The sequence below is a fragment of the Rhinoraja longicauda genome, chromosome 4 (assembly GCF_053455715.1).
Source record: "Rhinoraja longicauda isolate Sanriku21f chromosome 4, sRhiLon1.1, whole genome shotgun sequence".
Classification (NCBI taxonomy): Eukaryota; Metazoa; Chordata; class Chondrichthyes; order Rajiformes; family Arhynchobatidae; genus Rhinoraja; species Rhinoraja longicauda.
In genome coordinates, this window is record NC_135956.1 from 45,507,266 (window position 1) to 45,532,357 (window position 25,092).

Genomic DNA, 25,092 nt, shown 5'->3' on the forward strand with positions numbered 1-25,092 from the left:
TGCACACCACTCTCTTTCCCCCCCCCCAATCCCATCCAACCAACTCTTCCCTCAATCTTATCAACCTCATCCCTCCCCCGGTCATACTCCACACCCTTCCCCAGTTCATTTCCAATATTCCTCTCCTTTTCCCACCCAACATCCATTCCTCAATCCCACCCAACCACCCTTCCTTCGATACCACCAACCTCACCCCTTTCCTGGTCCCACTCAACACCCTTCCACTGATCCCTTCCTTTAATTCACCCAATGCCCCGCCCTCAATCCCTTCCCTTGGTACCACCAACCTCGCCCATTTCCTGGTCCCATCCCCTGGTACCACCAACCTTGCCCATCTTTTAGTCCTATTCCTCGACATCTCCTGATCCCATCCCTCGATACCACCAACCTCACCCATCTCCTGGTCTCCCTCCATCCCCCAATCCCTCCCAGCCGCACCCTTCCCCTAAATTACTGGTAAAATTACAGTGGGATTCTGTATCCAGATCTCAGTCTATGCTCTTGTCTCAGCAGTTTCATGTTGTGAAGCGTTTGCCTACATGTTGCACTTCAGCAACTTTATAACGTCACATCCATGTGAAGAGATGGCTGCTACTGTCTGTTTGTTTTCTGACAGGGACCTAGTGGTCAGAGGGGAGTGATCGGCCTGCCGGGTCCACAGGGTCAGCCTGGACCCCAGGGACCGAGCGGACTATCCATTCAAGGCCTTCCGGTGAGCTGTTCAATCCTTGCAGGGAGCTTTAACCGTTGTCTGAAATTATAAGGAAATTACTACAGATCCTGTTTGAGTTACAAATGTCTGACATATGCAAACTCTGTACACACGAGCGAATGTTCGGGGCTCTGGTGGGATGGATGGGGATGCACTTTTCAGTCACCGTGGGGCTCCAGGCATCTTCTGGCAGGTTGGAGCATGGCATTTCCGAGTGCCTTCTCACCCCACCCCTAGCCCCAATAATGAGGGGCTGGGTCACTGAACAGACTCACTCACTCACTCACTCACTCACTCACTCACTCACTCACTCACTCACTCACTCACTCACTCACTCACTCACTCACTCACTCACTCACTCACTCACTCACTCACTCACTCACTCACTCACTCACTCACTCACTCACTCACTCACTCACTCACTCACTCACTCACTCACTCACTCACTCACTCAGTGAGGCCGGCCGTCGGTCGTTCTTGCTGCACCTGCTCACTCTCCTGTCACAGCTGTGATCCTCTCCTGCATTTCCAGTTCGGGTTACGAGCAGTTCGAGTCTTTATAGTCATGTGTCCCAGATGGAACAATGAAGTTCTCAGAACCAGAAGCCTGTTGTATCCTGGGGACTGCTGGGAGAAAGCTTTGAATGCTTCCCTCATGTTTGATTCAATGGTTCAATGACACTTTATTGTCACATCTACTTGGGTAAAGTGAAATTGTAAAATTTGTTCTATACGTAGGCACAATCATACTTAAGTATAAGAGTGTAAATATAGATCACACTGAGGCAGTGCACAAGTGTCACCACATTTCCAGCACCATCTTGGATCCTTCAAGTTCAAAGTTGTTAAAACATGTAGAGTCTTAACTTGAGGTCAATTTTCTAATTGAACATGAGATTGGTCTCTGGGAGGGGGTAGCTGCCAATCAGGGTCACAATGAATTTGACTCATATAACATTGGGGTTGTAGCAGCTCCACTTTACACCATGGGAATTATTTTCCTTACAGTAGTGTGGATGGTGCAGTGTAATGTGGAGTCATCAGTTTTGGATAAACTTAATCTCCTCCACATTATTTCTTTTCTTTGCCTCTTTCCACTAGAGCTGTTTGCTATTACTGAGTTTTGCTGCGCAGATGGAAACTATAAATCACCCTTTGTAATCACTTTCACAACTTCACGAAGCACAATGAAGGGAGGAAATCCTCCCATCAATGTCAGTGAACAAAGCTGAGGGTTGATGTCTGACTTGTGTCATTTTTATTCCGACAGGGGAGCGCTGGTGAAAAGGGTGAGAAAGGACAGAGTGGCCCCACTGGTCACCAGGTAGGAATTCAATATTCTGAGAATCATTCTGCAGTTCAAATGGTTATTACTCCAAGGAATTTGTTACTTCCTTTTACATCGTATATTTTTGCATATTTGTGATTAGAACGTTCGATTTTCTCCTATAAAGACAGCAATAAAGTATTGCAGTGCATTGGAACGGTTATTGTAGAGTTTCATTGCTTCAGGTGATGTGCAGGCAGATGGGAAATATTGCTTGTCCAGTCTTGTTAAGCTGTTGTATTTTCTTCACTTTAAGTTCTTTTGATTTTATTATTAAAGTGCACCGCAGCTGGTAGATGCTTTGTGTGGGCAGTATTCCATAGGCTTAGGGTGTACCTATCCAGGAGTCAGACTCTTGCTGAATCCAAGGGAGGATCAAAAAAGGTTTAGGAAGGAACTGCAGATGCTGGTTTACACCCTAGATAGACACAAAATGCTGGAGTAATTCAGCCGGTCAGGCAGCATCTCTGGAGAAAAGCTATAGGCAACGTTTCGGGTCGAGACCCTTCTTCAGATTCTAGAAAAAAAGTGCATAACTTTGTGAGTTATGGTAGCCAAAATTTTGCCTCCCTCATCTCTGAATAAGCAAAGGTCTCCATGGCAATGATTATGAACAGAAACATTGTATATGCTGGACACACCAATGTGGTTGACAATCGCCTCACAGCTCTGGCAAGAGCAGTCAGTGATGGACTGTGAAGACTGGCACTGCTAGATGTGTCCACATCCAGTGATCAAGTAAATAGCATGGCTGTCTGTGGTACTGGGTGATTGTGCACTGCGGGAAATGCTACCTTGGGAATGAATCGTTAAATTGAAACTTTGTCTGTGCTGACAGGCGGAATCCCTGGCATCTGATTGCTCAGTTTCAACCAGGACAGGAGGGAACTCATCTGTATTACTTTACAAATTATCGCGTAATCCAATGCAGATTGTCTTGCTGATAGTACATTGTACATTCCACAAACAGCTAGGAGCTTCCTACATTACTGCAGCTGCTTGACTTACAATAAAAGTACTTCTCTGGATGTCAAGCTACATGGAATATTCCTAAGGGGTGCGAAGGGCACAATAGAAATACAGGAATATTTTTATTCATGTCTAATTCCAAATTGTTCTCTTTGTCTAGGGTCTGTCGGGTCCTCGAGGCCTCTCGGGACGAGATGGGCCAACAGGTCAAAGGGTAAGGTTTAAGAAACAGACTTGGAATGGTCTCAGGCTGTTGATGGATTTTGCTGTGTTATCCTCCTTTAGGACCACTTCTCTTTAAGAGTCAGCATTAGAACCTGAGATGTGAGCTGGAGGTGTGCAGACTGGTTATAATAGCATGAAGCTTCAATAATCTCCATCCTGCATGACTCTGGAATTTACCATTGAGACTTAAGATCCATAATTTAGAGGATCCCAAAATATTCCCTCTATTGAAGCCAATAAACACTAAGCTCCGTGAGGACTATGAACTAAGGAGGTTAATTTCCTTTGGAGGAAGCATCAAATAGGCAATGGTGAATCAGCTTCCCTTTACTCTTTGGACGTGATTGGAAAAGAACTTTGGGTGGAGCATAAAACAGATTGCTGATTGCTGTAGTTCTTTACTGATGCTCCCCTGATTGAATCCCATGAACATTTTGTTTTGCTGATTTAGTTTTAACATTGATTAGGCAACTGAATTTGATGGCTATTTTGATCTGACAGGCTTCCATAGAATTCAATTGACCTCCATCTTCACTACGTCCCATATCAATCAGTACTGCCGTTGCTTCACGATTCTGCACAGCACTTAGCCTTCAGATACAGCTACTTTTTGTGACGATGGGATTGGCATCCACCAACCTGACTTGAGATTTAAGTAGTTTATTGCATTGTAGCTCATATCTATGGATAACTCTTGGAAACCTTATGCAATATGACACAAAAGGTGGTGGGTATATGGAACGAGCTGCCAGAGGAGGTAGTTGATGCATGGACTATTGCAATGTTTAAGAAACAATTAAATAGGTACATGGATAGGATAGGTTTAGAGGCATATGGACCAAACCCAGGCAGGTGGGACTAGTGTAAATGGGACATGTTGGCCGGTGTTGGCAAGTTGGGTCGAAGGGCCTGTTTCCAAGCTCTATGATTCTATGATCGGTTGAAAGTTAGGCACTAAAGGTTACATAGATCTGCACTCCTGATGAAGAATGCAAGGTTGGAAAATGGAGGCTTTAATTTAGTTGGTCCCAAAATGCTTCCTCTGTTAAACTTAATAAACAGTAAGTACCCTGGGGGCTGCCAACCATGAAGTTGAATTCCTGACAAATGGGTTCAAGTCTCGCCATAAAACCAGATGGAGTGCTGCAAAATTGAAAGGGCTATCCTTCATCAGATTTGAAACTCTACCTTCCCTTCCAAGTGTGAATAAATTATCCCAAGGCAATATTTCAAAGAAGAAGGTATAATGCATGATGTCATGGGACCGATATTTAACTCTCTAACAACCATTACAAAGAGACAAACTGGTCCTTATCACACTGATTCCATGGGGGGAGGGGGAGGGGGTGGGGTTGCTGGGCTGACGCTGGCTGCCACATTTCAAACATTGCAGCATAAATTGACGTCACTGTTTTCACAAGCCCCTTTGGCTGCAACTGAAGCAATTGGTACAAACATATTTATGTGCACAAGTTTATGTTTGCAAAAGCACACGCTATCTTGTTTGAATCACTCAATGACCTGTGTAATCAACTTTTGATCCAGGGTTCTGTGGGTAAAGATGGACCTTCAGGGCTACCAGGCTCACCTGGGCCGATGGTGAGTGCATTTGCATGTCTGCTATACTGTAGTAAGATACAGAGATTTAACAATGTCAATTTTTCAGGGTCGAAAAGGTATGGAGGGTCCTCTTGGGCCATCTGGGTTTCCAGGTAGGAGGGTAAGTTTACTTTGTGTAGCTAAGGAATGATACCATAAAATCCCCGGAATTGGCTGCACCTTCTCCAACCAGTAGGTCCCACGCAGTACTTTGTATCTGATCAAGTACCAGGTCATCTATCATGGGGATTGCTACCTTTTAGATTGTGTCTGCTTCTGGTGAACCAACTTTCATTTCAAATCATGAAAAGCAATCAGCACTGAGGCATATCTTTTTTATAGCAGAGAAATGTTCTGATAACACTTGAGATCCTGCCATAGCTCTTTACAGTAGACATGGCTATTTGTATGCCACAAATTGTTGTACTCATTTATTTCCAATACTATACCAGGGCTCCCCATAAATATGGGTCTATCTTGTCTCAAAAACCAATTTCACTTAGTAATCCATTACTATCAATACTTGCTCTAATTATCCATCAACTTTCCCACATCATCTGTTTCTTTGGGCGATCCATTTCATGGTTTTATCACCACCCTCATTATATCTGACATGTCTGTTAATGTCTGAAGAAGGGTCTCGACCCGAAACATCACCCATTCCTTCTCTCCCGAGATGCTGCCTGACCTGCTGAGTTACTCCAGCATTTTGTGAATAAATCGAAATGTCTGTTCATGCTCTCTTTTCCTGAGCTCATGCAATGCCTGTTCAAAGGGTGCCTTAGTATTAGTTCCAGTGCCAATAGTTCCACGCATCAGTTTGCCACTACCTGTTCAGTGGGCAATTAGCAAAGGGCAATAAATGCTGGCCTTGCCAGAGATGCACATAACTCATCAATGAATAAAAATAATCCCACGGGTAACACTTCAGTAATATTCCCTGAGAACCATATGTCTTAAGTACTTTTGAACGAAGTTGATCCATTGTTTGTTGGATACATAAGACTGCAGAAACTGAAATCTGGAGCAAAGAAACTGCTGGAGAAACTCAGTGGTTGGAGCTGCACTTGTCGGGAAGAAAGGAAATGTTGATGTTTGGGATTAAGACCAGGCATCAGACCTGAGAATGGTGAGGGGAAAGTCTTTAAAGAGGAGAGGGGGTGGGTGATATTAGGGCTGGGTAGTTGATAAGTGAACTGAGAAGGGGTGAAGGATGATGGGTAGATGGAGTCGGCAGGGGGGGGGGGTGTGGCCATTAGCAGATAGAAGTAGGGTACGTGATAGGTGGAAGCACAGAAAGGAAAATTAGGCAGATAGAGCCAAGTGGGGGAAGGGTAGGGTGAAGGTGGAGACAAGGTTGGTGGGTGACAAGCGGGGACCCAAAGGCCACCAGTGCAGGAATCTGATAAGAAAGGTGCTAATGGGAAGCTTTACTGGAGAGGTGAAGATGGAACCAGTTGGGGAAGGGGGGTTTGGTGGGTGAAAGGTGTGGGTAATAGTTAATGGGACCAGAAGGGGGAGGGGGATGGCAATGGTTTATGGGGGGATATGGGAAAATGGACAGTAATGGGAGGACTAAAGTTGAATTGGAAAGGGTGGGGGATGACACAAAACTCCCTGTTTTGAGTAAAATTTACTCTTCCTCTTGGAAATTCATTGTTGGAGATGCTGTCTAAAGTGTCCACTCTGAACTAAGAGAATAATAGTGTTTAGCATTCTTTGACTATTGGTTGTCATTCTTTGATGCAGCATCTATTATCTATTACATTGACATTTCATTAAAAAATAAAGTCGAATTAGTAAGAAGCTGCACTTTTTCCAAACTCGTGGGTCAGGCCAACTTCACCCATGTTTACTCTGCCTTGATGTTTACTGGATTCAGTCCATCTACCATAGACCAATAATTGGGACGTAAGATTGACCAGACTCATGTCATAATTCATCTTTATAGAGTTTATCTTCCCAAAGTTCTGAAACTTGAGGTGTTTCCTGCTTTCCTCTCCCTTGTTATTCTGGGTATGTAATTCTCTGGGATAGCAATCCTCATTTCTTCTCATTAAATTTATCATGATTTCTTGAAAATTTACCTCAGGAGTGGTCTCTTTTACACCCTTCTCAGCGTCTCCTACTTTACCTTCCTTGAATGGACCTTGCCCACCAAGCACCGTGCCACACCCGAAAGTAGCAACTCCAACCGTAGCCGAATGGCATAATCATTGTGATGGGCAGGAATGTACAATCGCATAGATTGCTCACAAACAATAAATCTGTTGAGGTGACGACCCAAAACTGGCAAATACATGAAGAAAATGTATTGAAAAATTGGAAATAAATTGCAGTTGGCAAGGCGACAGAAGGGTTGAGCTAAATAACACCAATTGTATATGAAGCAATTGCTAACATGTTCGATTATGGTACTTGACAGTTACAAACAAAGTAGGATGTTACTTCATTTATCAGCTCCAGATCCCCTATTGCTCATTCTAATGCAGATTAAAAATTGATTTTGGCCTTTATTTACCACCATTGCTTGTTTTCCTAATGCATGGACTTGTATTTCCCCCCATGCTTCCTAATGGAATAGAGTGGCACCGTTCATTGACAGGTAATCTCTGAACCTGGTACCTCCACACCTGGCCTCACATGGCATTACTCAAAGAATCTAGAAACATAGAAAATAGGTGCAGGAGGAGGCCATTTGGCCCATTGAGCTAGCAGCGCCATTCATTGTGATCATGGCTGATCATCCACAATCAGTAACCCGTGCCTGCCTTCTCTCCATATCCCTTGATTCCGTTAGCCCCTAGAGTTCTCCATACTCTAAAGTCAGTGGAAGCTGACCGGCTGAAATTCTACTTCACACTGGTGCTCACGGTCAAATTGACCTCCTACAGTGAGTAGGAAAACAAAAAAAGACTGCAGATGCTGGAATGTGGAACAAACGGAAGCAAGTTCAAAAGACCTGTTAAGCTGTGCAGAGCTTTACATTTGCAATCCAGATCATACAATCATATCTCTTTCAGTTGAGTGTAAAGAGACGAGCTGCTGGTGGAACTCAGTGGGTCAGGCAACATCTGTGGAGGGAAATGGACAGTCAAGGTGTCGGGTCAAGACTCTTCTTCTGGACTAGTTCCTCCAGCAGTCTGTTTTTCTGCTCCAGATTCCAACATCAGCAGTCTTTTGTGTCACCCTGAAGTTTAAAGAGTGGCCAATGGAGAATGATAATTGCTTCCTGCACTTTGTGTTTTTGCCACAGTGGAGATTCTACATATTTCCATCTGAAACCCAAACCAAAATTAATTTCCTAACTACAGATGAAATGTAGAGTATATTTGTTGCTCCGGAGTGGAAGCGAGAGGCAAGTAAACAGACAATGAGCATTGTTCAGTATTAACGCTGGTTTAAAGACGTCTGCTCAGTCTAATGGCCTGCTTTAACCAGCTGAATGTGAGGATGTGAAGAAGCTAATTTAATTTCCTCTGCATTTAATGTGTATATAATAACAGAGCATGGAGGATCTCTTTGAAAAAAAACGCATCTGGTTTTGACACAACCAGCGTGCTTTAATAACAACACTCCAAACTGCATATTTGTGCAAATCTATTGGGCTTTGATGTTTTCCCTCAAGGTGATACTATGAGCTACCATCCTTTAAAAATTGCTTACATTGTTCAAACCATAACATCCTGGATCAGAGAAGATGTGAATAAAGCCACGCACAATTTTCTGTCTGCTCACCCATTTAATTTGGATGGAACAACTGAAATATTTTCACAGAGTAGAATATACATTTAGTCTTCATTTTTTCCCGTATCTTTTGTTGCATTTACCACCCGTTAGCATTGCAGGATCATACAGCAAGGATGAAAGCCAGTCAGCCTATCGGGTTTATTCTAGCCATTTGAAAATGCTCTCCACTCAGACCTAATAATCCCCTTTTGCCAAGTCCCTACACATGCTTGTTTTTTAGTATATGCGTAGTTCCCCGCAAAAGCTACTATTGAATCCACTTCCACCACCTTTCAAAGAGCAAAAAGGGGAAGAAAATGTACGTAGAATTTTGTTATACTAAAATTTGTAAATAAAAATCAGCCATATATTTTCCTCAATTACTCAGAAGCAAATTATAAGTGAAATACCTCCAGGTTTTTTTTGAGAGTCTAAATTGAGAAGATAAACCAACGAATCAAGATCTAGAGGCCATTGGTTTAAGGTGAGAGGGGAAAGGTTTAATAGGAATAAGGGGCAACATTTTTATACAGATAGTGGCATGTACATGGAATGAAATGCCAAAGGAAGTAGTTGAGGCAGGTGCAATAACAATGTTTAAAGACATTTGGCAGGTACACAGATAAGAACGGTTTAGAGGGATGAATGTGGGTCAAAGGCGGGCAAATGGGAAAATGTGAATAGCTTGGGTCTTTAGGTCAATGTGGAATTGGGCTGAAGGATCTGTTTCCGTGCTGTGTAACTCTATAATCCTGACAGAAGGCAGTCTCCATTATATTAACATTGACAGGTAGCCAAAGGCAGCCAGTCCCATTTAAAATGATGGCTCTATTTAAGTTACAGCAACGACAACCAATTACCAAACTTAGCTATCCTGCAGATAGCATGGATCCTGCAAATAACCTGTCCCAGAACATTTGACCAAAACTTGCACCCTTTCTGCCAGGCTAACACTGGGGCCGATCAATCTTCCCCTCCAAGATATTAGAACTGACTTATGGATTGAGTAGCCCACTACATTATTGCATTAAAGTTGGTGCATTTGCTAAGTCCAAGCCCCTTCTGAATGTGAATCTAAGCAGTCGGTTCACAAAAATAGAAGGCACCTTTGAAATTTCATCTCATCTGTGTTTTGAGCCAAGTTAATAGAAAGCAGATTCCTAATTCTGCAAACGACAGAAAGTTAATTTTTATCGGTTGTCACCGGAAACTGAAGCTTCCCAGAGTTAACCTTTGTGAACAATGCTAACATTTTTGGAAATACAGTAACTTTATCACAATAGATGCCAAGGAAAGGGAAGGAATACAGTTGTGCTTGTGGCTGTGGTTTCAATTTGCATCTTCCAGGCGTTATAAAAGATCTGGAGGTACAATTTGCGAAACTCTTTTAAAAAGGCATTCATTGAAGACAGCTTTGTCGTTTCTTACAAAGAACTTGGAAACAGTCCTCCATGTTTTATAGGATGGCTTTGCTTGTGTTTGTTTATTTATACTATATGCTATGTTTAATGGTCTTTTTGTTCTTTTTCATGCTTATTCATATTTATCCATGATATTCACGTAATATATTTGCAGATCTGAAATCTTATTCTGTAATCTCTTGCAATTCCAAAGATGCATTGTTAATAATGCAGACATAATGCAGACAAGACCTGACAACGAACATTTATAAATAATAAATATTAACAACTGCATCCCCCCTGTCAGTTCCGTGACATTTTATCTAAAGGATGCTGTGAGCTTAAAACACCAAATGTCTGTTTGGTATGTTCACTGTATGAGGAGACATGTGTAAATTTAATCACTACCTCCTTTATCAATATGTTATACTGGTTGACAATCACCAATTAAATCCCTGGTTATTAAAAAATATTTTTTTGTTAGTCTTGAATGACTCCTCTGCACTATTATTCACGCCACACAGCACAAATACAAAGTACAGGTCTTGCTTAGTGCAACCACCATTTATTAGTGAGAAAATGTATTTAAAAATATTTAATGTTAATGTAAAACAAAAGGTTAGTTCATACTCAAAAGCATAATGCTTTTATTTAAACATTTTTATTTTTTGGATTATTTTGCCATATTTTCATTTTATGATGGATTAAATGGAAAATGAGAGTTCAAATGGAGCCTGTGGCAGAGTTTGCTCTAAAATCCTATAGTTTCCCTGCTCGCAGCAAATTTTGATGCGAGGTCTTTTCAAGTCCCAAATCTGTCTCAGTCAATATGCTTAGAGCAGTTTGTGCATCTGTGCTGTGGAATTAACATTGCATTGAATGACTTCACAGGGAAGTCCAGGAGTCCCTGGTTCCCCTGGAGCTGCAGGAAGTCCCGGTTCCCAGGGAGAAAGCGGACCTCCCGTAAGTAGAATATTAACAGGTTGTATCTCTGGAAATGAAAAATGCATTGTTCAAGAGAAACGAGACGAAAACTGAGGCAGAGAATTAATTTCTTACTTCACCAATGTGCAGAAGACTGGTAGAAGGAATGTGTTGTGACAGTCAGGCCAGCTTACGTTTTTTTGCAGCAGGAAACAGATGTGCAGATGCTAGTTTTTTGTTCTGACTGGATAATCATAGCAGTAGATCCACAGATGTTCAATTCGACATCAACTACACAATGCTGTGGATGTCAAGAATCATAGAGTAATTCTATCTATGATGTCAGAGTAGTTTTTTTTGGCATTTTACATTTGGATGAATCTAGCTTTTGGATTGGCTTCAAGGAAAAAATGCAGCTAATGTTTGGTGGTACCCCAGTTCTGGCTTATATTGGAATTGGTTGTATTCATCACATGACCTGTTGTCCCCGGCTGCCTTGCCCCAAATTGCTGCCACATCCATCCCCATGATCCCTGCCTTCCCACCCTCCACAGCTTCTATAACTAGAATCACAAGCTGTATAGAAAGATGAATGTACACAATTTCACTCCAATGCTCTGGATATTTTAGTTTAGAAATCTTCTGGTGATTAATCTTCAATTCATGGGAGTCTAGACCAGTGATTGTCAGTCCCCTTTGTAGGAATTTTCTTGAAACTGTTCGCCATTTACCGATGGCGCTTGGAAAAGTTGGTATTTCAAGAGTGGCGGCATGGTGGCACAGTGGTAGAGTTGCTGCGTTACAACGTCAGCAACCTGGGTTCGATCCTGACTCCGGGTGCTGTCTGTACATTCTCCCTGTGACCGCGTGGGTTTCCCCCAGGTGTTCGTTTCCTCCTACACGCCAAAGACATACAGGTTTGTAGGTTAATTTGGCTTTGGTAAAAATATATATAAATTGTCCCTAGCGTGTAGGATAGTGCGAGTGTATGGGGATAGCTGGTCAGCGTGGACGGTGCGCTGAAGGGCCTGTTTCCGTGTTGCTTCTCTAAACTAAACTAGAAGAGTGAATTCATGCCCCCAGCTGATCTAACCTTGAACAACTGAAAGAACAACTGATTTCCACACTTGCCACGTTATGTCCACGACTGAATATTCTGCCCTCGGGGAAGCCAGGGTTCTGCTCTCTTCTTCAGCCAGAGTTCAGAGCAGGTTTCTGATAGGTTCTCATAGTCCATTTATGGAAGTCAAAAGTTTCAGAAGTCGAGTTCATTGCCCATACATTGTGACTTTTGAATATTTAGTGAACACACAAAGGGCAATTTTGTTTTTGGTATCCCTGCTCCCCAATTGGCACCTGTTGCCAATGTTCTATTTGAGATGTACAACAGTGTTCTTAACAATTCAATTCCAAATGTTTTGATGCACCAATGCATTCAAGAATGAATAAACCACTCATGAGATTCGTTGTGTAGTCAAAGGACTATAAATGAGCTTCCAGATTCTGCCCAGGAGGCCTACTACACAAACCAAACAAAAAAAGTCCCTCAGTTAATTATGCTTAACAAAATACTTGACATTTCTGGCATTTCCTAACTCTCAATAGATCCGGCCAAAGTTTTCTTGAAGTTATTGTTTCTCTGCTAATTATGCTGAGTTAGAGTAAGCTTTTCCAATTAGACAGTGGACACATCCTATTCATTTCAATGACAGAAAGGAATGATTCCACTACAAAGAAAGTGACTTGACAAAGTTGTAAGCTTCTTGGAGGAGTCGGTGAAAGAGTTCCTGTTGAGCAGATGTTTGTTGGAAAATGCTTGTTTTTCTTCATGGGGGCAGGTTAGAAGTCACACAGATTTGATCATCAGTGAGGATTTTGGATAATTAAGTCACTTGATTGGGAGATGAGAAGAGTCACTGATTGGAATCCACGGAACTGCATTTCAAGAAGCCCAATAATTAATGGTGCACCATTGATTTACTGCATTTAGTTGATATTGTGGTTCTGACAGTAAACTGTGCCTTCCTGTGGATGGAATAACAAGCGATTAAGGAACAGAAAACATTTTCGCCTATTCAGAAAATATGGGCTCTAGCTTCTCAAATGCCATCGACTCCCCTTTTAATTATTTTGAGACTTAACTACGCTACATTACGTTCCAGTGGCCAGTTAACCTACCAGCACGTGTTTGAGATGTGGGAGGAAACCTATGCAGCAACAGGGAGAACATTCAAGCTCCATGCAGATAGTACCCGAGGTCAGATTGAACTAGTCGTTGGAGCTGTGTGACAGCAGTACTACCCACTGCACTGTTATGCTATCTCTTCATTGGTGCATTGTTGCAAGTTGGAGACGTTGGACACCAATGCTTGAATGTGTTTTGATTTTCTGATACCTATGATGGCATCCTAGTGAGGATAATCTTGGGTTAACAGCCACAGAAGGCTCTTGCTCCCCAAGTAAACATAGAGCATTGAGGCCAGTTAGAAAGTAGAGAGCATTGGTCGTTTGTGTTGCAAATATTGAATATTCTTGGTCAGAGCTACAAGGTTTCATGTACCTCATAGGATGTAGTCTGCTTTGAAATCTTACCGGGCCCTCCACATTCAATTTGTTTGTGGGTCAGATTTCTTTTTTAGAAGATTTTGACAGACCCAGCAAGATATTCATTGCAGTTTCTGTAATCCAGTTGTTCATAATGGAGGACCATTAAGTAAGTAATTTTAGATAACGTATGGAATCTCCCTTGTGTCAGTCGGCAAAGGCAACTTGTGTCAGGAGAGAGTAGGTCCACAAGGGTGAAAGGAACAGCAGGTTAATCACGAGAAGAGCAGGGACAGGAGGAGGCATAAGAGAAGCAAAGGAATCGGCGCAGACTAGCCAGGCAGAATGGTTGCTTCGTTGATGCAGATTTGAAGTAACTGTTGTTTCTGAACTTTGTACATTTTTATTTCAACTGTTTCATCTACTTTTAATTCTATCGCAGGGTGCTCAGGGTCTGAAAGGAGAGAGGGGCCCAAGGGTAAGTTCCTAAATACAAGTTTAAAATAATGTTATTTTAGAATGTATACATGGGATTTACTGCGCAGTAGCTTAAGTGCCTGCTGTGGCAGTCTTATTTTGATTACATGATAATCTGTAGAACATTGTATTAAACTAGCTGTTAATAAATTAAAACATAAAACACTGTATTAAAGTCTTACTGGCGTAGATTTTGCGGGCAGTTATTTACATAACTCCACGGAGTACAGGTTTCAGGATTCCCATGTGAATGCAGCATTTCAAACTTACTGCCAACCACTGCTGCCCTTTGAAAAGCATCTAAGCTTTTCTGATGATTTCCGATTGTTTTCCACCTCTTTCCACATGGAATCCTGGGGTAGGAGCGCATCTTCTCCCAGCATTCCCGTTGGAGAAACTGTGTGTGCAGACACAAGGAACTGTAGATGCTGTAATCTTGAGAGAAGCACAAAGTGCTGGAGTAACTCAACAGGCCAGGCAGCATCTCTGGAGGGAACAGACGTGTTCTAACATGTGCACGGAGTTTGTGTCAGGCAAATAGGAAGGGCATTTAGCAGGCTGAAAAGTTTAAAATCAAGGTTCTCGTAAAAAAAAGGGCAGGCCATTTAGGACTGAGAATGAGGAGAAATGTATTTTTGCTGAATGAAAATCTTTGGAATTCTGATTTCAGAGATCAGAATGTAGAGAATCAGTCATGGACTTGAATCAAAACTGAAATTGATGTATTTCTGGATGTCGAGGGATATGGGGGAAGTTGCACTTAAAATGGCATTGAGGTAGAAGTCAATGGTAAAGAAGGCTTGAAGGGCCAAATTGCCAGCTTTTATTGCTTATAGGAACAAGAGGAATAACTGAGCAGGAGGATAACATTTCCACCTATGTAGATACAATGGGAGAAATTACACTAGAAAGGAATGTTAGCTCTCACTGAAATATGTTCAGTTGTAGCCATGGATAATTATTCTGTACGGCTCATAAAAAGGACTAAATAAAAACTATAAGAAATTAAGGTATTTAAACAGCATCACATTAGACTAAGTGTTCTCATGGAGATTACTTTAATGGGCAATCTTTGCTTAAACAGAAAATGTATTAAACATTAGTGTTCTAATAGATTGTATTATGAATCAAAAGTAAACCCACAGCCTTCTGTTGTAACAATTGTACTGTTCTTGTTGGTATTGTTTCAGGGAGACGTCCAGTCACAGAGCACGGTCCATGCCATTGCTCAACGAGTGTGTGAGCAGCTCATCCAGAGTAAGTAATCCTTTTGCTGTATGAGACATCCAGGGATTTATTGGAAAAGACCAGGGGCGGCAAGTGGTGCAACGAGTAATGCTGCTGCCTCTAAGCTCCAGCCACCCTGGTTCAGTCCTGACCTCCAGCAGTTTGTGTCGAGTTTGCAAGTTCTCTGTGTGATTTCTTCTGAATGCTCCAGGTTCCTTCCACCTACTAAAGATGTGCAGGCTGATAGGTTAATTGGCAGCACTAAATTGGCCCTAGTTTGTAGATGATGGTGGAATCTGTGGGGAACTGATGAGGTGGGAGAAGAATATAAAAACAAGATTAATGTAGGATAAGTCTAACTAGATGGTTGGTTGGTGCTCAGTACAGATTCCGTTGGCTGAAGGGCCTATTTCTGTGTTGTAACTCTCAATGACAAGATAACTTGATGTTTGGGATGGAGATACCACAGTGTTAGGATGCAAATTAATGTTGGGTGGTCAGTTTCCCACCCTGAGTAAAAAGCTTCTGGCTTTATGTTCCACTTGGGACTGGCCAGTAAATTATGAGCCAACACTTTGGTGCAGTACTGTTGGAGATGCAGACTTTTAGGCATTAAACTGAACTCCTTCCTGCTCCCTCCATGGATGTAAAAGATCCTGCAGCATTATCTGTCCCCACTGTCCTGAAGCAATGTCCAACACTCATCAAACAACACCAATAGATTATCTGGTCAGTGCCTCATAGGTGTCTGGACCCAGCAGTTCATACATCCACTGCTGCATCTCCTACAGCAAGAGGCACAAATCACAAACTCTCACGGTACAAGTTAGGGCTACGAAAAGGCAAACTAAGCAATGTAGCCATGTCTAGTGGGAGATAATCAAAAAGGCTTCTGCTTGTGCAGCTGCTGTTAAGGGGAAGTTTAATAAACACACATGGAGTGTCAAGAACCTAAAGGTAATACTCATTGAAAACTCATGAGATATGGAGACACCAATTGGGCCAGTGTGGTGAAAACGTTGTGTAAAAGTAGGTCCACTATAAACATGATTCTTGTGTTTGTAAGAAACCTTGTATTAAAGAAAATTGCATTGTAAAGACAATTGTGTCAATGGGATAAATAGGGTTCAGGACTAGAGAATTTCAGACTTGCAGTAAGTTATTTTTCCTGCAGAATTTTCAAAAATAATGTTTGTTTTAATAGCAATGTTTATTTTTGTTATGCAAGCTAAAATACTAAAAGCTGCCTGTTACATTTTAATAGAGTATCATTGCACAAGTGTCAATAGACGCAATTCAATGGCCTCCTGTAGTGAAGCTGATAATCTGTTCTGAAGTGGTAATGGTGTCTGACTACTGCGGGGAAGTTACCTGGAAAGATTTTTTTTGTCCACTCTGCTGTTTATATCCAAGGTGGCTTTTTTTTCTCTGCTTGTCAATTTTCAAAATAACTTTTAAGTGATGCTCAAGTTCCCAATCGAAATTGCGTTGTAACGAATTCAGCCAGGTAATACATATAGTACTCCTTAATTCATCACTTGCGTTTTATCCAGTTTGTATTATGGAAACATGCGTTATAACAGGACAATCTGTAATTTGTATGGTCAGGGTCACAGGTGCTTCAAGAATTAAAAATCTCGATTTCAATATTGTTTTTTTCCCTTGCTCAATTTTGAGGAAGAAACTCTGTAGGTGCCAATGGGATGGGTGCTAACCTGTGGGTTCTCATTTCCTAGGCCACTTATCAAGATACAACTCCATTCTCAACTACGTTCCCAGCAACTCCGTCCAAGTGCGGGCTGAGCCAGGGCCTCCCGGAAACTCTGGCCGTGACGGTACTGCAGGGCCACCAGGAGAACCCGGCCCTCAGGGCCGACCAGGATTCCCCGGCACGCCAGGAATACCGGGTCGACCAGGAGAAAGAGGTAACTATACAGATGAACGGAGGCCATTCAACTCATCTTGCATTGCCTGGGTCTTTGATAAGACTGGGACATTTGCTCAACATCTGATCTGCTCATTACCTCATAATCCTGCTTCAGGTAGTTATCCAATATCCATTCGAAGTGCCTCTGAAATCTGATTCTACCACATTTTAGGTTGTGCATTCCAGGTTATAACTTTCCATTTCAAAACATTTCTAATAATAAAATAATAATTCATTCCTTTATTTGTCCCACACCGGGGAAATTTACAGTGTTACAGCAGTAAAGTGGATAGCAAGACATTATAAATAAAAGTAAAGACAAGGATAAATTGTCATCAGTTTTCTGTGTGTTCTTAACTGTTACTGTTGACTCGTTTGCTGGGAGCAGTGCTGGTTGTGCAGTCTCACAGCAGCGGTAAGGACCTCCTATATTTCTCTTCAGCTCCTTCCATTGTAGACGGCCTTAAATGAGTCTCCTCTGGTCGCTGACACTCATGCCACCGGGAGCATTTTTTCCCCATTTACACAACATGCTTCATAAGTTTGAACACTTCTGTTAAGCATGCCCTTAATTTGCTCTCTTGGTAGGAGAAGGTTCTCTGCCATTTATGGAGAATGAAGTGGGTTACTGCCAGTTTTATAAGAAATAAATCATTTGTCATTATTACTCAGGTTGGTGTCAATCTAGCCTTCAGAGCAGATTATAAAACTTTGGGTTTCAATTATACAGATGGGAGCACTTTGAATAAGCACACTGTAATATGAGAATCATTCAGAACTATTCAGTGGCATAAGAACAGGGGGAGGATGTTTAACCCCTTGAGTCCTGGTCCATCATTCTATCAGATCAAGCCTCATCTCTACTTCAACTCTATCTCTGATTTAGTTCCACAACATTTATGACCCTCTGACTAACGAAGATCTGTCACAGTCAGATTGAAATAATTTCCTTCAGCTGCAAACTGAAAGGTTACAAGTTCCAGCTTACCCCCACTCTTTGTGAGAGGAAGAGTTTCTTGACACCCCTGAATTACCTGGTCAGATTTTCTAGCCCCAGATTTGGACTCTCTCCACAAAGGGAAACATCTGCCGATCATCTTATATATCTTGAATAGATCTACTCATTAATAAGTTCATAAGTGAAAGGAGCAGAATTAGGCCATTTGGCCCATCAAGCCTGCTCCACCATTCAATCGTGGCTGATCTATCTCTCCTTCCTAACTCCATTCACCTGCCTTCTCCCCATAACTTCTGACATCTGTACTAATCAAGAATCTATCTATCTCTGCCTTAAAAATATCCATTGGTCTCCACAGCCTTTTATTGCAATAAATTCCACAGATTCACCACCCTCTGACTAAAGAAATTCATCCTAATCTCCTTCCTAAAGGAACATCCCTTAATTCTGAGGCTGTGACCTCTGGTCCAAGATTCTCCCACAAGTGGAAACATCCTCTCCATGTCCACTCTATCCAAGCCTTTCACTATTCTGTATGTTTCAATGAGGTCCCCCTCCTTCTCAACTCCAGTGAGTACAGGCCCAGTGCCGACAAATGCTCGTCATAGGTTAACCTACTCATTCCTGGGATCATTCTTGCATATTAAGTCCAAACATGTTGTGCACACACAATCCCAGAACCATCAGCAAAACCCACAATTCTCATTTCTGATGACTTTAAAATGTATTTTTATTTGCTGTACTTTTGACTAAAGGTAAATATGACTATTTCCCCACATCCTACTACATGTTTCACTTCCCCATTCATTTGAATTGTCCCTGACCTTCTACAAACCTTTTGCATCTTCTTCACAGCTCACTATCCTATCTAACTTTATACAGTCAGCAAAAAAGGGTATAATGTAATAACAAGGAACTGCAGATGCGTAATCGTTGAAGTTTTCTAACAGGACCACCAATATACAAAGCTCGGTTGAGAACCCAAGCAGAACTCTCCTCACTTGTGCCCTTTACTCATGCTCTTTGCTCTTGTTGAACATCACACAGTCACAGAAAGCCATTTCACCACAAGGCTTATCCAAGTTGACCGATTTGTATCCTGACAAGCACTGGCTCCGTCTCCCTCAGTGACCTTAGTTAGAAAAGATTCCATCAAATCCGCCACTATTAATTGATTGTCAGCACCCACTGCTTTTGGTAGGAATTCTCTCCTTCCACAATTCTCTGCGTGAACAGATGTTTCCATATTTCTCCTGAGAACCCAGGCACTGGCTGTGTCCTTTTGTCCTAATTAGCCCCCAGTGACACAATTTTCTTTTCATTCACTCTACTGATTTCTTTCAAAACCTTATTTATCTGTCAATACTGTTTTGTAAGTCTCTCCCCATTATCTAACCCTTGCAAACAGGTACTATTCTGGTCAGTACAGAAGAGAACACGATGTCATGTTGAACAAAGGCTTTCATTTGGTTGAAAAGATGAGTTTGGCGATGCTCTCAAAGTGAGCACCAGCTTCTGTCACGTGCTCGATGGAATGAATGCATTCAAACGGTCTCGTTTTTTCTAGGTTCGACGGGCGAAAAAGGAGAGCGGGGAATTACTGGGTTTGGTAAACAGGGCCCAAGAGGAACTCCAGGATTACCAGGTAAATCCTGCTTTCAGCTGCAACTATTAACTATGATTAGCTTGAAAGCACATACCATCAGATCTGGGAACAACTTTCCCCCCACTGTTATTAGACTACTGAATGGTCCTCTCATCAGCTAAGGGTGTAGTCCTGAACTCCCAACCTACCTCACTGCAATCCAAGCACTTTTATCTGCACTTTTTCTGTAACCATAACACGATACTTTGCACGCTGGTATTTTCCTCTTTGCGCTGCCTGTTGCACAGTCTCACATAATGGACGTATAAATTATGTTTTTGTGTGTTGTCCTAGGCCAAGTATCTGGGATGGTGTTGTAAGCAATATTTTCATTGTATCTGGACCTCTCTGTACTTGTGCACATGATGATAAACTTGATTTGGAGGGGTAAAAATTATTTGAGTGTTCACAAAGAAATCTCAGTCTCTACCACTCATTCCCTGCTTTATTACAGGCCCTCAGGGGGAGGGACGGAGTGGAAGCCAAGGACCACCAGGTCCCCTAGGGCGACAAGGCAGCTCGGGACGTACTGGATCCTCTGGACCAAGAGGACAGCCTGGCCCAGCAGGCTACTGTGACCCTTCTTCATGTGCTGGCTACAATGTTGGAGGTACGATATATTATTCTATGTCCCATGCACCTTGTTGCTGCGCTAGTCTCTGTTGTGTAAAAAAAAGTTGGAAAATGCTCAGTTTGCCCTTCCGTATTGTGTCTGTTTTTTTCTTTGGTGTTTTTTTTACTCTTAAGCTTCAGATATAATCTGTTGCTGCCTCCCCTTCTGAAGCACAGATTTGTTTGAAGTATTGTTGCATAAGTTGCAGTGGTTAGTACTCGTGTCTATCACTGTTGCAGATGGGGCATAGGTAAAACAATCAAACTACGCTGCACTTGTAAGTATGGCATCTGCCGAAATGCATGAAGCTCTCTTCAGCTTTGCAATGTCCTACTTTATTTTTCTGAATTCATACTAAACTTCCATTCTTCCACTAAACTGGACATTTTATTAAAAACAGCAGCAAGGGGATAAAAGACAAAGAGCTAACAGCTCTCTTACTGTGATGATTAATGAAACACACCCTCTCAAGTGTGAATGAGGTAAATAGCATTGAATCATTAAAGAACAACAGATATAGAAAACCGTGGTGATGACGTTAAGCATTATGTGGTTAATCAAACACAGGTAAGAGACTCATAACAGCACCCTGCAACCAGTTGGACTGAATGGCTTGTTTCAGGGCAATGTGGACTTCAAGTGATTTTATGTGACAATTTTTTTAAATGTTGTTTTGAGGTGGCAATTACTTTAGCACAAGATTGAAGCAATGCTATTGAAAATGGGGGGGGGGGGGGGGGGGGATATCATCCCTTAGGCTGCTTGTTTCAAAACAAATGTAAAGTTTATAATTCTGCCTTCTGCTTGCTTGTGTTTGTGTTTTTTTTAATGCTGACTGTTAAATGGGTTTCTGTTTTTCCTTATCTTCTCTTTCATATCAACCCCACCTATTCCGGCTCAAATTTAAAGCTCAAGATGTTTACAATAACTATCGACTATGAACAAAGTACCAGCTTATTTTTCCAGTGTTTACTCACTTCCACATTGGACTTGTGCATAATTGTGGGGCATCTGTTTTTACTCCATCTTGCCTCATCTAGGTTAAATTCAAACAAAAACCACCACCAAACAGCTACTGCCAGCTTTTACCCATCTATTTAACCCAATCAGCAGTTGGTTGGTCCAGATACAAGGATTTTTGTAACAAGGCTACCTACCACATGCCCTCTAATCACTTTTATAAACTAATCAAGCTAACAATGACCTACCTGTTTATGAAACTAAATTGCTTTCAGATATTGTTCGCTTTATTTTATTCATCTGTTTTAACGATGAAAGGAAATTAAAATGCAACTCACTTGATGAAGAGGATCCAAGCTTGCTCTCATCAATTGCTCTCTGATCATCTTTACTGAGAAATAATATCATGTGCGAATTGGGACTTGGTTGACCTCATACATTTTCAAGTATTTTGAAGGAGTTGGAGCCTAGAGTTTCATATTTCATTTCATATATATACAGCGCGGAAACAGGCCTTTTCGGCCCACCAAGTCCGCACCGCCCAGTGATCCCCGCACATTAACACTATCCTACACACACTAGGGACAATTTTTAATTTTTTTTTTACATTTACCCCGTCAATTAACCTACATACCTGTACGTCTTTGGAGTTGCACTGCTCCTTCTGAGCACATTCTCCTGTGATCTAACCCTAAGCAAATTGACAAGACAATTAGTGTCATCTCTATCATCATTAACTTGCCAATTCATACTGAACCATCTAACAATACACTTTTCTATAATAAGAGGAAAACCTCGAAAAAAGAACCCATTTGTTTGTTCTTGTGACTTCCTATCTCCCTGGTGCTGGACTTTGTTGTGCAGTGTTTGTGTGACCACCTCTGCTTGTCTGTGTCAGTCCCATTACTCATCATTGGTATGCTTTTTTAATTTACCTGTTAAGATGTACATCAAGCACCAAGCAGTTTATTGAATTTACAAATAATGTTCTAATATCTTACTCATATTTAATCTTCTGCCTCTCCTCCTGTGCTAACTATGGATACTGTTGGTGGTGGTCATGGGTTAAGGTGGATACAATTATCCAACTGATCAAGACATTCCCGTAGTACAATTGCCTCCACGCTCCTACCAAACTTATGACCCTTACGATGAGCAAGATCCATACGTGTACCATGGGCCCTACCCAAACCCATACTCCCAACCCTCCTACCCTGAGCCTCATCCTGTGGAACCAGATCATCCTTTCGATGGAGAGGAGGAGGAATCAGAAGAGGTTGAGGTCCGGTCACCTGGAATTAGACGATTCGCAAGGAACATTTCCAAATGACGTCGCACATCTTCAAACACAGCAAAGAAGAACCAGTAAAGTAGTGTCGTCAAGAGTGTAAAATCTCACATACTTTATCCCTATCAAATGGGCAATAGAAATTATGCATTCAGCTCAGAGATTAAAAACTGGGACCTCTACAGAGATTTCTAAAAATAATGTAACAATTACCCAGAAGAGGTCAAGCAATAATTATTGGCTATATTGTTGCCATCATAAAGCATTTGTGCCATGAGATGAGAATTTAAAAAGATTGTTAAATATTTTAGCAATAAAGATGTTGACTGATTATTTCAAATTACTAATCTTATTGAAGATTAGTAGGGTGCTACTTTCAGTTATTTGTTACATTCTAAGGGCATAGAACTGTCGTTTACCATTCTATAACATTTCTATTTGTGTTAAATTAATTGACTGCATTATTGAATTTTGTAGTAGTGTTTGACGAGCAAAAACAATTTGATAAAGATATTGTCAAAAAGTAGTTCAATGGCTACGCACTTAAGCTGATTCATAAACCACTGGAGAGTTTTTATTTGTAGACCACTTGCAGCGGAGCTGTTAAACCTTGCTGAAGAAATGCAGGGGTGCACAGTAATAAATGGGAAACGTTACAAAACCAAAATGGTACCTTTGCTATCAAGGGAGCTGTTTAAATGGAGTCTGTATAGTTTTTTTTCAAAAGGTACCCATTCCCCTATTCTACTCAATTAGCTCTTTGTAAAATCTAGCAGGTAATTTATTTGGATGAAATGGTCATTGTTCAAGAATCAAGTAAATAAAAGAATAAATAAACCATCTTTTAATAGTCTCTGCCCTTGATTTGCACTGGAAACTTACACAGTTGCATGTTTCTTGCTATTAACTGTTAAGGTACATTGGAAATACTTAATGCTGTTCGACTGGTCTATCTGCTCCAGGGTTGCCAGACCTGCCTGGATATATATCTGGAGTCTACATCACCAACCACCAATACATTTCAGTACCTTTAATAAACAAAGGGTGATAAAACATTTTTGATGAATGCACCCATAATTTTGCCTTGCTTTTGGAGCAGTGAGATTAATTTTTAAATCCCTCTGTAGGAAGGAGAGCATCCTTAGATTACAATAACCTGAAATTCTCAAACACATTTTATTTTCCTCCTCTTGTTGGTAAAACATCCAAAAAAAAATTCATGCAGCCTTGAATTCTCTTTGCCCAGCCCACACAGTTCATTCTCCTTTCCACTTCTAAGAGGCTCGGAGACATTACAATAAAATGTGGAGAAGTTTTACAAGCTTGTTGCCAAGACTCGACTGAACGAAATGGAGAGGCGGAGCAGGCTAGGACTCTATTCCTTGAAATGCAGGAGGATGTGCGGTCATCTTATAAAGGTGTAAAAAATCATGAGAGCAATAGATCGAGTAAATGCACAGAATCTCTTGCCCAGAGTAGGGGAATTGAGAACCAGAGGACATAGATTTATGGTGAGGGAGGAAAGAGGGGTAGTTTTTCTTTCACACAAAGTGTGGTGGGTGTATGGAATGATCTGCTGGAGGAGATAGCTGAGGCAGTTAATATTGCCACGTTTAAGAAACATTTAGACAGGTACATGGATAGGTTAGGTTTAGAGCAGACATGTCCAAAGTCTGGCCCGGGGGCCAATCGCGGCCCGAGGTCAGATTTTATACGGCCCGCAGCTTCCGTCTTAAAATTGATTATTTATGGCCCGCCAGCACTGTCTAACAGAATGAAGGTAGGGGGAGGGGGAGAGGAGAGGGCGACTACACCTCCCGACGGTCAGCGCTGCCCGACCCCCCGCCCCGAGCGGGAGAGGCGACGGCAACTACACTTCCCGGCGGCGGGGTTGAGAGCGTGCGGGGGAGGGGGGACACGGGAGAGCAGCAGCTGAGCTCTCCTCACCCCGCATGCTCATTGGCAGGCGCTCCCGTCAGTCGGGCGGGTGCCGCATCCCCACCCACCCCCCCCCCCCCCAGCGGGAGAGGCGACGGCGACTACATCTCCCGGCGGTCAGCGCTGCCCGATCTGCGGATTGTCAGACGCGAGGTCCGGGGGGGGGGGGGGGGGGAGCGCATTAGTTAAAGGTCCGGGGAGGGAGCGCATTAGTTAAAGGTCCAGGGGAGGAGTGCATTAGTTAAAGGTCCGGGGGGGGGGGGGAGTGAGCGCATTAGTTAAAGGTTCGGGGGGGGGGGGGGGGGGGCATTGGCCCGTGGGTATTTTCACATTATCAAATCTGGCCCTCTTTGAAAAAGTTTGGACACCACTGGTTTAGAGGGATATGGGCTAAACGCAAGCAGGTGGGACTAGTGTAGATGGGACGTGTTGTTCGTTGTGGGCACTTTGGGCTGAAAGGCTCGTTTCCACACTCCATGACTCTATAACAACTTGGGTCAGTGTTTCGTTTACATAAGCTGTAACAGTTTTAGAAATTGGAAGTATTGTGATAAAAACATTAATGTCTCTGACCAAAATGGACAATGTGATCTAATTCTGACTGGAGTGAACTAATTAGGATGCTGGGTT

The 25,092-nt window shown here is 42.1% G+C and overlaps 1 protein-coding gene across 4 annotated transcripts in view; it reads left to right on the plus strand.

The window, feature by feature from the left end:
- Positions 1-23,327, plus strand: part of LOC144592731 (collagen alpha-1(XIV) chain-like) — a 109,178-nt gene extending 85,851 nt beyond the window's left edge. The window contains exons 34-45 of one of the 4 annotated variants that reach the window (XM_078397659.1): positions 617-712; positions 1,983-2,036; positions 3,169-3,222; positions 4,779-4,832; positions 10,853-10,924; positions 13,872-13,907; positions 15,097-15,163; positions 16,870-17,058; positions 19,586-19,663; positions 20,118-20,273; positions 20,516-20,553; positions 22,307-22,404. In XM_078397659.1, the coding sequence (XP_078253785.1) occupies positions 617-712; positions 1,983-2,036; positions 3,169-3,222; positions 4,779-4,832; positions 10,853-10,924; positions 13,872-13,907; positions 15,097-15,163; positions 16,870-17,058; positions 19,586-19,663; positions 20,118-20,273; positions 20,516-20,526 (867 nt within the window). In that variant the 3' untranslated portion in view covers positions 20,527-20,553; positions 22,307-22,404. Of the gene's footprint in view, positions 1-616; positions 713-1,982; positions 2,037-3,168; positions 3,223-4,778; positions 4,833-4,899; positions 4,954-10,852; positions 10,925-13,871; positions 13,908-15,096; positions 15,164-16,869; positions 17,059-19,585; positions 19,664-20,117; positions 20,274-20,515; positions 20,554-21,185 lie in introns of all 4 variants that reach the window. The other 3 variants (XM_078397656.1, XM_078397657.1, XM_078397658.1) reach the window with 3 other exon arrangements.
- Positions 23,328-25,092: the final 1,765 nt, after the last annotated feature.